Genomic DNA, 12622 nt, shown 5'->3' with positions numbered 1-12622 from the left:
CACAGTAAATATATGTATATTTTTTCCGCTAAGGGGTAGAATTTTATTTGGGTTTTTATAACATATATTTTGTTGTTGATTGTTTTTTTTTGCTACACTGTTCGAGTATCCATGGTGTATCACTTATGTTTTTTTTGCTACACTGTTCGAGTATCCATGGTGTATCACTTATGTTTTTTTTGCTACACTGTTCGAGTATCCATGGTGTATCACTTATGTTTTTTTTTTAGATAGCAATTGTTGAGTTGTCATACATTAGGTAGCAATTTAGTGTAGTGTTTTTATCACTTAAAGCGGGGGTTCTCCCTAAAAAAAAAATTTTTCTAGCATCTCATTCAGCATAGTAGCGTGAGCTACAGTATGCCTTTATATTTGTTTTTTGGCGCCGTACTCACTGTGTAATCGCGTAGTAAAGTTTCAGGGGAATGGGCGTTCCTATGCAGAGGTCTAGTGATTGACGGCCGGCTATGGCGCGTCATGCTTCACGGAAATAGCCGAAATAGGTGTTTGCTCTTCACGGCGCCTGCGCAGTCAGCTCCGATGTCTGTGCGCAGGCGCCGTATAGCGCCGGGAAGAGCCGAGACCTACTCCGGCTATTTTCGTGAAGCGTGACGCGCCATAGCCGTCCGTCAATCACGAGCCCTCTGAATAGGAACGCCCATTCCCCGCAGGGAGTCTGAAATTTTACTACGCGATTACACAGTGTGTACGGCGCCCAAAAAAAATATAAAGGCATACTGTAGCTCGCGCTACTATGCTGAATGAGATGCTATAAAGTTGTTTTTTAGGGTGAAACACCGCTTTAATATATGGTGAACTTACCCTTTAATTTATTTAGGCATATAAGACATTTAGCTAAGCAGCAGTTTTTGCTTTGTCTGAATATTTTTGTTCTGTTTGATCTGGGGTGGATCACACAATTCAGGACTAAAGGCAATTGTGGTTTATGAACTGGTCATCTATAAAAGTACTGCATATATATATATACACAAATAAAAAAGTTACAAATTGACTGTTATGTAAAAATACACACCTCGCCAATTGATGTCCCAATCATCATCACAATATTGCATCTAAAACATCCTGATCTGCCTAATCATTGGGGCCTGCTATGGCTACTTGAAGAAAAGATTGACTCATTAGGAGTCAAGATTTATACCTTATACATAAAATATATATTTTTTTAAAAAACAGCTGAATAGCTTACTGCAGGAACCAATCAAACTTCAGACTTTTTTTAGAAGAAGGACATCTGGAATGTGAATGTGTGCTGTAGAGGACACCATTTTGTTTCATCTTTTCGTTGTTTGTAGATCAGTTCACAAGTTGACCCTTCTATACCTTTGCAGCAATGTGTTTCTAATGGCTCCTGTGACCATGACGGGTCATGCAGATCTTGGGAAAATGAGACCCGAGATACGATTCTTAGGAAATGTATACAAGTTCTTCCTCGCTAATACTGATCACTGGGTCTCTCCAAAAGGAGAAGTCATTAAACTGCGGAGACAGCAGAGCCGAGGTGGAGTGAGATGACAGAGGAGGGAACATGACATTCACCAAGTCACACAGAGCAGAGTACCTGTGAGGACAAAGACCATAAACAGTCATATAAAATCACAATAACAACATATAACAGAAATATACAGTATATAAAATGTTCTGTAAAAAATACCTGTGGTTTGCGGTAACGTCATTAAAAAAAATTGCACGCATGCTCCGACCAAACGATTGGGTGTACAGTCACACTCCCGGCTGTACTGTCCCAATTTCAGTCAGTGCATGGTGACATGAACATGATAAGTCATATTTTAAAGATGACTCCAGGTAAGCTTTAGCATAGACAAACATATGTTAGCCCAACTTTAGTAGCACCAGGACCAGATTCTGATTCTTGTGCAACTCGTCTGATGGACATTTATGTGTACTGTGGAAGTTGCGCGTAAAAATGGAAGCAGAAGACAAAGGGCCAGTCTTCAGTATTGCCTTTGGTCTTCCTGCTGCAATTTTTTTTCACATTACTGACTTACCATACCTTGATCTGCACAGTGTCTCTGTGAGGAGGCAGCTACCTCTGTAGATGATAGAGCTTGGATTCCTCATGTTAGAGCTGCAGAGGAGGTGGAGGATGAACAGGTCCACAGAGTGGATGAAGAAAAAGCAAAGAGATTCTTCCACTGTAGGTTCTCAGGTACAGCTTCTTCTCCAGCAAGGAGAACAGTGATCAGTCTAGCAATGACCTCACCAAATTTGTTTTTAGTGTTGGAAAAAAGTTTTGCCATGAAGGACAATCAGTAGGTAGACAGAAGAAAATGTTAAAGCGGACATGGACTTAAAAGATTTGCTGTCTTAAAGGGAACATTTAGAATTGTAATATTGCAGTACCTTGAAATTTCTATCTTTTGTATTACATTTCTTCAAAAAAATTGTGGTGCACCCCTGACTGCGCCTACTTGTTCCAACAAGGTGGTAAAAGCGTCTGTGTAACACAGTCGAACTGGCAGGACAGCACTGACAGAATTTTTTGCAGGTGGATTCCTGAAAACAACTTTGATGCCTGCCAACATCTGACAAAGAAAGTGGCTGGAAGGCGGTCTGGCAATAAGGCACCTGAATGTGGAAGGGCTCCCAACTAGCGGCACAGGTGATTAGTCCCTACTCTGTCCCTCCCCCACTGGAACTTTTTTCTGCGCTAGACACAGTGTCCCTGATCGGCGGGTTCCTGCCCCTGACCTAGTTATTTCGCAAATGCGCACCAACTAAAGGGGAACAGTGCTATTTCTTAGCACTGTCCACACTAAAGATGACCGCTGAGGTCATTTAGGGCAGCAGCGTCCAATTGGACAGCTCCTCTCCTAATGACACCTATGGAGGACTCAGAGGAACACAAGTTCCCCCCTTCGCCTCTGCATGGCAGCTGCTGGACAGCGCTACCTGTGCAGGGAGGCCAAACTGTGCCGTCCTACAAAGAAGATAGACCTGATTTGAGAAGGCAAAGCCCTATTCCTCAAGAAGAAATGAGTTGGAGATGCTGGATTCAAAGAGGGGTTTCTCTCACGGTGGGGACTGGAATTTATGAAGTGGAGTGTATATTGACCCAGGTTAGGCTGCTCTCATGCACAAAGAGGCCACAGGGATGTGCTTTGGACAAGAAATTTAAGAGCACCACACCAACGGTTGACAGCCCAAATATTTTAATACATCGCAGTATATCCAATGAAATAATTCAACATGTTTTAAGAGTCTTACGAATTTGGGTCTTGTTTCTCCCACTGTTGAGGGGTAATAGAGATATTGTTCTCCGATTGGAAGGTATTATTGTCTCAATCAGATAAAAGGGCTCTGGTCAAGGTCATTCCCCAGGAACTGAGAAGAAAGGCAGACTAGCAGAGTCTGTGAGAAAGGTGCAATGCGCTTTTCTGTAGTGCAAGAACTGTGTAAATCATTGGCAGAGCAGCGGTATTAGATGTTGTGTGTAATGTTACACTGTTTTAATATACTGCATGCACTTGAGATCCAAGTTCTGCACATCTGGCTATTTATTTCAAGGAGCTCCCACTCTCTAAGATGGATATTAAAATCCTACCACCTGCTAAATCTTTTTGGGCTATAGTAGCAGGAGGAATAACCACTGTTATTTTATTTCTGTTTGTGTCCCCATGGGAGAGATTTCCCCATTTCGTATCCAGGTGACACTGTGTTACCGGGGCAGGAAGTAAAGATACGCTGTCAAAAGATCTCACTTCTTGGCCTTATGCACACTGGATGTTTTTTTCTGCTGCACCTAGGGGTGTCCGTAGCTTTTTTTTTTCTCTGCCTCTAAATGCCCCTGCATGTTAGCCTATGTGTCCATGCATATGTAGCGCCCCCCCCCCCCTTTAAGATTAGTGGGGCGTTACGCTAAAGTTAGTGGGGAATGGGAGATTTCAGTTGCTCCTATTCACTAATTGTTAGTTTGTGCTGTTGCCAGTTCAGAACTGCCTCCTGGGTCAGTCTGTGTGTCCAGGGGTGCGCTGCCACCCTTGGGCGACAGTTGGCGGTATAGAACCATCCTCCCCAGCAGCCAATCAGAGGAGTTTCCCTCTTTGGGCATGCTGGCGGGGGGTATACCTGGAGCACCAGCCATTTTTCTTGGTAGTCTGCGGGGCCCGAGATCCAGGTGCGGCATCCACCTTCAGGGTGCGCGCATCCGCGGGCCCCATCCTCATGGCCTGCCTGGTTGAGACTGTGCACCTCACGGAGCCTTCTTTTGATGAAGAAAGGGACCGCAGCGGCTTGCTGGGTTCCAGATCCTAAGCTGGAGGCTGAACGGTGGGGGATTGGCTCGGGAGAACCTGAGTGCAGAGGTTGTTTGCGAGGCCCCTGTGTGTTAGCCTATGTGTCCATGCATATGTAGCGCCCCCCCCCCTTTAAGATTAGTGGGGCGTTGCGCTAAAGTTAGTGGGGAATGGGAGATTTCAGTTGCTCCCATTCACTAATTGTTAGTTTGTGCTGTTGCCAGTTCAGAACTGCCTCCTGGGTCAGTCTGTGTGTCCAGGGGTGCGCTGCCACCCTTGGGCGACAGTTGGCGGTATAGGGGTTCTGATAGAACCATCCTCCCCAGCAGCCAATCAGAGGAGTTTCCCTCTTTGGGCATGCTGGCGGGGGGGTATACCTGGAGCACCAGCCATTTTTCTTGGTAGTCTGCGGGGCCCGAGATCCAGGTGCGGCATCCACCTTCAGGGTGCGCGCATCCGCGGGCCCCATCCTCATGGCCTGCCTGGTTGAGACTGTGCACCTCACGGAGCCTTCTTTTGATGAAGAAAGGGACCGCAGCGGCTTGCTGGGTTCCAGATCCTAAGCTGGAGGCTGAACGGTGGGGGATTGGCTCGGGAGAACCTGAGTGCAGAGGTTGTTTGCGAGGCCTGGACAAACCACTGGGGATCCGATCACCACGCTACATGACAGGTTCCCTTTTTTTGCTGTCAGTAGGTGATCCTATAGAATAAGACTTACTGACTACACTCTGACTATACTAAGAAAATTTACTACGCCTGTGGCAGAGGCTGTATTTCCTCCCAGTGATCTGATTATTGCAAGCGACCCTTTGGCTGCCAGGTTTAATCTAATTGCCTGTCCAAAGGGCACTTACCCACCCTGGCGAGGGTGGCGAAGTTTTGAATTATCTGTGCCGAGAGCAGGCTTGCTCTCGATGCTTTTGATATCCAAGGTCTGATGCTACAAGTTCTTTCCTTCTCATCAACCTTCTCCTCTACTGTGTGTCATGTTGATGTTGGCCTTGTTGGCCTTGGAATAAAGCATTGAAAACTCACGCTACCGGCTGGACACTTGCTCTTTTACCCACACTCACAAGTATCACCCCTAGACAGAAGAATTTGGTAACTTAATACGCCGATCCCAAATCAACCAGCGGCTCCTTGGGGTGAGCGCTACACATACATAGGCTTTTAGAGGAGTTTAAACGCAGGGGCATTCAGTGGCAGAAAAAAAAAACAGGAGCAGTGACTTTTTGCCAGAAAAAAAAACACATGACGCCAGAAAACGTGCCTATAAGCATCTAAATGTGCCTGAGAGCTAGGTATGTTTAGCGTTTGAGCATTAATTATTATTATGGCCAAAGAAATTAAAGTGGTTGTAAAGGGTGAAGTTTTTTTTTTTTACCATTCTATGCATGAAGGTAAAAAATCTTCTGTGTGCAGCAAAACCACTGCACAGAGCAGGTAAGTACAACATGTTTGTTATTTAAAAACAAAACAAAGATTTAAAGTGTTACTAAACCCGGGACCCTGAATTCACTATATCTGGTATCCCACAGTACACAGAACATGAAAATGCAATTATTTTTGTAAATATAAACTGCTAAATATCTTTTCTCATCAGCAGTATATAGCAGTCTTGTGACTTCTATCAGTGTCTGATTAAAACTTGTAGGAGGAGTTTTCATTCTCCCCTGATTGTCCTATTGTCTATCTTGACAGTGGCCATTGGCCCTGTGCTGATCACATGCACTCTCCCAAGAAAAAAAAAACTCTCTAGCAATACACACCAAACTGAGCATGTGCAGTGTGACTCCACTAACTCCGTCTTATACAGAGATGTTTTGGGTACGATGCAAGAAGGGAAGGATCAGAGAAGACAGGATCAAACAACCTTTTCTATACACAATGCAGAGGATTAACCCCTTAGCTTCCACAGTGAGTATAACAAGCATGATGTACTGAATATACACACTGATTAGACTGTTGTGGGTTTAGTAACACTTTAATACCACTTTAAATAATGCCCAAGCGCTTAACGTGCCCAAACGCTCCTAAGCCTGTTACACACATTAAGATTCCTTTCACGCTGGAAACGCCTATAGCGGAGTGTTAAAATAGCGGTAAAACACCGCGATTTTACCACCAAGCGTTTTCAATTCATCTCAGTGGAGAGGGGCTCTTACAGGTGTCAAGGTTTTTTTTCTGCCAGGCACCTAGGAGAGATAGCAAAGCGTCCAGTGTGCATAAGACCTGGTTACCCAGCATGCACCTCTCCACGAAGAGGAGTGAAAAAATGTACTGGGCTTCAGATGCCTACACATAGAATGGCAACGGCCAGATTGTTCACTGCTGCAAACCAAGCAAGTTGAAAAATACTTTAGTGATCGATTGGCGATATTTAAGTTTGATTAATGTGATGTTTTTTATTATGGAATTTAAATAGCCCAAAAAAATTGTGACCGGAACCCCGCTTTAATTGCCAGAACTCATCGTTCCACAGTGGCTCACCTGTTGATCATCTCCTGCTCATCAGTCAAGCCCACAGCCAGCCCCTCCTGGCTATTTAAACTGCCTGGTTCATTTGATCAATTGCCCTCGCCTTGGTCAAACATATCTAGAGACTCTCTACGGTGTTCCTGTTGAAGACCTGCCTGGCTAAAGTCTGTTCTGGTTCCTGATCATGTCTGCTGCCTCTTACTACGCTGGTCTCTGGCTCCCCAATTTCCTGGCTTGTTCTGACTACCCGATTTGGCTACCGAACCCTGGCTATGTTTTGACTACGTTTACCAGTTGTACCATTTTACCATTTTATTAAAAGGTGTGATTTTTACTGCATTTTCTGTCTCTGTCTGTTTCATGGTTCCTGACAGATGGTAAGTCTATGGGAACGTGGTCTCTGTAAACAGAAGTTTCCCAACAAGAAAAGCAATCAGAAAAAAAAAACATGGCAAATTTTAACATATTCTGTCGACGTGTTTTTTCTGGATTTGGGCTTTATATTATGAAGGACACAATAAGAAGTGTTGGAAACACCCATTTTGTAGCAGACATAAGATTCCATAGTGAGTAGTAACAGAGTCAAGGACTATAAAACTGGAGTACCCACGGGAAATAAAAAGCCAGCAGGCGACAGCTCACGCGACACTCTTTATAAATAATGACTTTTGGGTGGACTGTCCCTTTAAAACGATTGTTATTATGTAATGTAATGTCATAAGCGCATAACAGGGGAACAGATCATGTGAGCAGTGTAAGTGTTGATTCTCTTTGGCAACACATATCTCAGCAACTGGGAAATAAAGTAAAATGCATGAGATTATAGAAGCAGGTGAGAGGATCTGGACATTGTGGGAAGAAACATGTGTGACTACATATGGCTGTGATGTTACAGATCCCCCCCTCCTCCCCCTCATAGCTAACAGCCCAGAAACTCACGAGGATTTAAAGCCAGAGTTCAGGTCCTGGGTCAGCTCTCCCTTTGGGTTGACAGTGAAGATCCGAGATTCTGGCACCCCCACTTCCCTGTAGGCTAGGACATCCTGCGATGAGTGGGTGATTGGCACGAGTACAGAAGAATGGGAAGACGGAGGGGTAGACAAACAAGGAAATGGTTAGAGGGGGAGAACAGGACTTATTTCTCATGCTATGTTCACATATATTTCCATACAATGCAGCCCCCTTCTCTCATCAGATTGTATTTCTGCATACTCCTCTGTAATTGAGTTCCGGCTCTCCATCCTGAATTCATTGATCCCGCATGGCTCGTCTTTCACTAGCCCCTCATTATACACATATATAACAGCCATGCACCCTGTATACATAGACTTAGTACTAGGTGGGTGAAAGACAAACATAAAAAATGGGCCTTTTCAAAAAAGTATAGTAGATTTTCTTTATTCCTTATGATCAGCACTAAAGCATATTTAAAAAAATGTGTTTAATTAAATAAAGAGGAACTTCCCTCCCCCTTTTCCTTTCTCTTCTACCCTGACAGCCTTGCCTACCGTAAAGCCTCGTACACACGACCGGTTTTCCTGCCAGGAGAGCTTTTAGTCTGTAAAACCGGCCGTGTGTATGCTTCCTCGCAGTTTTCCGACTGCTGGGAATCCCGGCGGGAAAATAGAGAACCTGTTCTCTATTTTCCCGCCGGGATTCCCGGCATTTTTAAACCCGGCAATTTTCCTATGGGGAATCACTGCGAGGGAGCATACACACGGCTGGGATTCCCAGCCAAAGCTCTCCCTGCAGTTTTCCCAACGGGAAACCCGGCCGCGTGTACACGGGGGAAACTTACCAAGCAGGTTCTCGGTTTTCCCGTCGGGATTCACGGCGGACTTTATACCGCCCGGAATCCCGGTCGTGTGTACAGGGTTTAAGGGTTACTGCTTCCTGTGGAAAAAGCCCCAAATAGCCTCGAAACTTTGCTTCTTTCCATTGGTGATATTAAAGTGTGTTGTTTGTTTAAATATGGTGTGCTGGGTATCTTGGAATGGACTTACATTTGTCAGTGCCATCCACCGTTTCACCACAACCCTCACCCTTCATCCTTCTATGACTGGGTCTCATTGCTGTAATGAGTTCGCTGGGCTCTTTGTATTTATGTTCTAGTGTAAGCCGCTGCACTGTTTCAGCACTTCAGATCCCATGTTGCCATCTTCTCTTCTGACATCAACTGTATCTTCTAGGTTCTTTGAGCCAGCCCTCTAATGATGCACAGCAGTGGGATTTGCCCAGCGCATTCACATTATGGCGGAGGATGACCTAAAGCCTCCTGGGATGCGTGACGGCAGTATGCCAAGTAGATTTGGGCAGAGGGGAAGAACATAACTTTTGCCTGGGCGAGAAACCCATTAGGTACCTATCCCCCCCCCCCAAAAAAAAAAAAGTGTGATGGAGAGGGGAGGAGATAAATGCATAGATGGGTATGAAGGTCAGCTTTTATAATAAATTGCTACTTATTCATATGTTGTATATTCCCTTTCAGCCAGCAAGTGAAGTGTCTTTTTTTTTTTTTATAAAATTGTTGTTCACAGAGCTCAGGAACTCAAGCTGAAATTTGCACACACATGAATAAGTAAGAGCACCTACTCATCCTCCTCCCTCTGTAGGGCTCAATACAGGGTTTCAATAAAAGACAGGAAGCCTGAAGACTACTGCTGGGCTTCACATTTAATTTGTTAAACAAAGATAATAACATACTGTATATATTTCAGAGAAACAATTGGGTCAAAAGTATTCATTTTTTTCTGAAATAATTATGAAACAATGTGTGTAACACACACTGTGGCCCTGGTAACATCAGAATATTGCTGGTGTCCTAAAAGGCCAAAGGCACAGACCTTGGCTTAGGCAGGCCATAGATTTTGCGATTTTCTTTTCTGCAAACATAAGTGACAGGAAAGAAAATTTATTGATTCCTCCATCAACACAGTTAGTGTTGGTGGAGGAATCCCTCCCATGGAGATATTGTGTCCTCCCGCCAGCTGGGTGGGGGGTTCTCCGAGATTTGCACCATCTATTGTTGGTTTTACTATGTGTGCATAGATTTCCCACATTGTGTGCAAAAGCCTGCTGTTGGCCACGTATAATTACCAATCATGCAGTAAATGCAGATTTTGAGGTTTAAAAATGTTAAACCCAGCCAATGTGCATTGACCGTCACTGCCTACTGTATACTTTTAATCCTCCACCCTGGTTACCTTATACTTACATTGGGCCTATTGCCAAAGGCAGCATGAAATGGGCTGGGGTCAGGGAAGAGTTGGCAGATGTCAGAGAGACAAGCGATCTTAAAGTGCTCTGGGGTCTTTTCTACAACTTCCCTGCAAGAAAGAAAAATCGAATACATAAGATTTTTTACCCCTCTCTGTACAATAATAATAGCATATTTGCATCTCACAGTTCCTTAAACAGGACTCTAATATTATGAAAGAAAAAAACCTGTGTCAAAATGACAGGAGAGATCGAACTAGTTGCTATAGGCAACTGTAGATGCTTCACTCCTCCCTTTTTTAATAAATATATAACAAGATTAGAACTAAGTGACCTAGACAGTGTGATGGCTGGGGAGCACACTTTGGAAAATGTAATTTACAGTCAAAGGTTTGAAGGAACTGAATTGTCCTTTGGACGCTGGCAGACAATATTGAGGCCTGCTTCAGAAGGAGGTCAACCACATAACCTGTGATATGAATGCCCTGGGTTTGCGGAAGATCCAAAAGCAGGGAAGGCACTTTTGTATACACTCAGGGTGCAGAGGTGCATGGCGGTGCTACAAATTGGAAGCGTTGTTCTCCCATAGTAAAACGGAGAAAGTATTAATGTGAGAGAAAGATGGGAATGTGGAAATGCATACACAGGCATCTTAAATGTCTACTGATGACAGAAATCATCCTTGCCTGAGAGAAGCAATGACAGATCCCATTAATTCAATTGAGAATTTTGGTACACAAAGAAAGATTATAAGTTCACTATTGGATAGATACCCCGATTTGGTTTTGGGACTGTGAATATAAGTTTGAATAGAAACCTTCAGACTCTTCTATTAAATAAAGTGGTACAACCACTAATTGTGTGTGAAGTTGGTGTAAGGAAGTCATTGAATCTGCCGTATTTATCGGTGTATAACACACACAGGCGTATAACACTAACCCTAACTTTAAGGCCCGGTACACACGAGCAAACATGTACGATGAAAGCGGTCCGTCGGACCGTTTTCACCGTACATGCCTGCCAGAGGGCTTCTGTACGATGGTTGTACTAACCATCGTACAGAAGTCCGCGCGTAAACACTACGCGGGGCGTGTCCGCGTCGTCGCCGCGACGATGACGCGGCGACGTGGGCGGGCCTGCCATTGAAAGGCTTCCACGCATGCGTCAAAGTCATTCGACACATGCGAGGGACGGCGGGCGCTCGGACATGTACGGTAGGTCTGTACTGACGACCGTACATGTCCGAGCGGGCAGGATTCCAGCGGACGGTTTTAAAACACGTCCAGGAATATTTGTCTGCTGGGAAAAGGCCCGGCGGGCAAATGTTTGCTGGAATTCGGCCCGCTCGCGCCTACACACGACCGAACATGTATGCTGAAACTGGCCCGCGGACCAGTTTCAGCATACATGTTTGGACGTGTGTACGGGGCCTAAGAGGGAAGTTTCAGGGAAAAAAATTCCACAGCCCCCTGCGTATAACACGCAGGCACAGTTTACCCTATATTTTAATGGTAAAAAAGTAAGTGTTATACACCAATAAATACAGTACTTACAATTTCTCTGATTTTCGCCACTGTGCCTAGGCAAGGGTGATGTCATCCTGCTTCTGGCAAGATCCTGGGGTATGTTGAGTAGCCCAAATCTCACTGAGAAGACAATTATGCATTGTACTGCAGCATCTTCCCGTGAGGTTTGACGTACTCTCAATTCTCTGAGATCTCATAGGCACAAGGATGACATCACAACTCACACTATGGTAGCTGGGAGATAGGCCAGTATAATATCTAATTTATTTCCCTCTAGTTTTATTTAGTGTTTCAGCCAACAGAAGTGGAACCACATTAACCACATTTAAAAAATTGAAAGTCCATCCTCAAATGAGAAAAAGGGTTACAATTTCCAGAAGGTTTCTAATTTATTGCCCATAACTCCGCAAATAGGATTTCCTCTCAATTTGTGTCCCATTGACACCCGAACTAGCGATGAGGAAATAGGGTAACTAGGATAGGAAAACACAGACAGCACAAATTTTAAAGACCTTCCAATTTTCCCCTCTATACTAGCAATTGTGTTTTTGTTACTGACTTTGCCCCATTGGAGACATTTCCCATAATTTTCTGAACTCTTTCACCAAAACAATAAGGGAGAGGAAATGTCCTTTAAGATGACGTAGCCAGCTTCTCCATGCTACGCAAAACAAAAAGAAAAGTTATGGTTGGGAAATGCACTATTCTATCTTTCTTTTGGGAAGACAAGCAGCTAAACCAATTTTCTTTTCTTTTTTTACAAACACTAACCTTTATTTCATTACATTTTTTAAAGGTGCCAAATTGTGTAGTGAAATGTTCTGGATCGCTCTCTGGATGTACTTACCTATGAAGGGCTGCAAACAAGCTGCTTGGAGACAGCAGGAGAGGACCTGGTGGTAGAGTGTAGCCCCCTTCACTTACCCCCTGGAGGAAGGTCTTAGTGATATCAGCCAATCCCACTGAGCGCGCAGAACAGTAGAGGAACTTGTAGTCATTCCTACGGGAGAAAACAAGTCATGGATTAGCCAAAGAAGGCGTTAAAACAGGCATGTATAATATTTTTCTATTTACAGTTCTGAGGCTTAAAGTTCTTGTAAAGTCAAATTTTTATTAAATTTTTTTAAT

The 12622-nt window shown here is 44.1% G+C and overlaps 1 protein-coding gene across 4 annotated transcripts in view; it reads right to left on the bottom strand.

Annotated features, from left to right (window-relative positions):
- Positions 1-1142: 1142 nt before the first annotated feature.
- LOC120918761 (phosphatidate phosphatase LPIN3-like) overlaps positions 1143-12622 on the bottom strand; it is an 87773-nt gene continuing 76293 nt past the window's right edge. For all 4 annotated transcript variants that reach the window (XM_040330525.1, XM_040330523.1, XM_040330524.1 and 1 more), the window contains exons 17-20: positions 12342-12494; positions 9967-10078; positions 7692-7795; positions 1143-1579 (exon numbers count right to left, since the gene is read on the bottom strand). In XM_040330525.1, coding sequence (XP_040186459.1) covers positions 1426-1579; positions 7692-7795; positions 9967-10078; positions 12342-12494 — 523 coding nt within the window. In that variant the 3' untranslated portion in view covers positions 1143-1425. The remainder of the gene's footprint in view (positions 1580-7691; positions 7796-9966; positions 10079-12341; positions 12495-12622) is intronic.

This window comes from Rana temporaria, chromosome 12, assembly GCF_905171775.1.
Source record: "Rana temporaria chromosome 12, aRanTem1.1, whole genome shotgun sequence".
Classification (NCBI taxonomy): Eukaryota; Metazoa; Chordata; class Amphibia; order Anura; family Ranidae; genus Rana; species Rana temporaria.
This window is presented reverse-complemented; position numbering and strand designations above follow the sequence as displayed.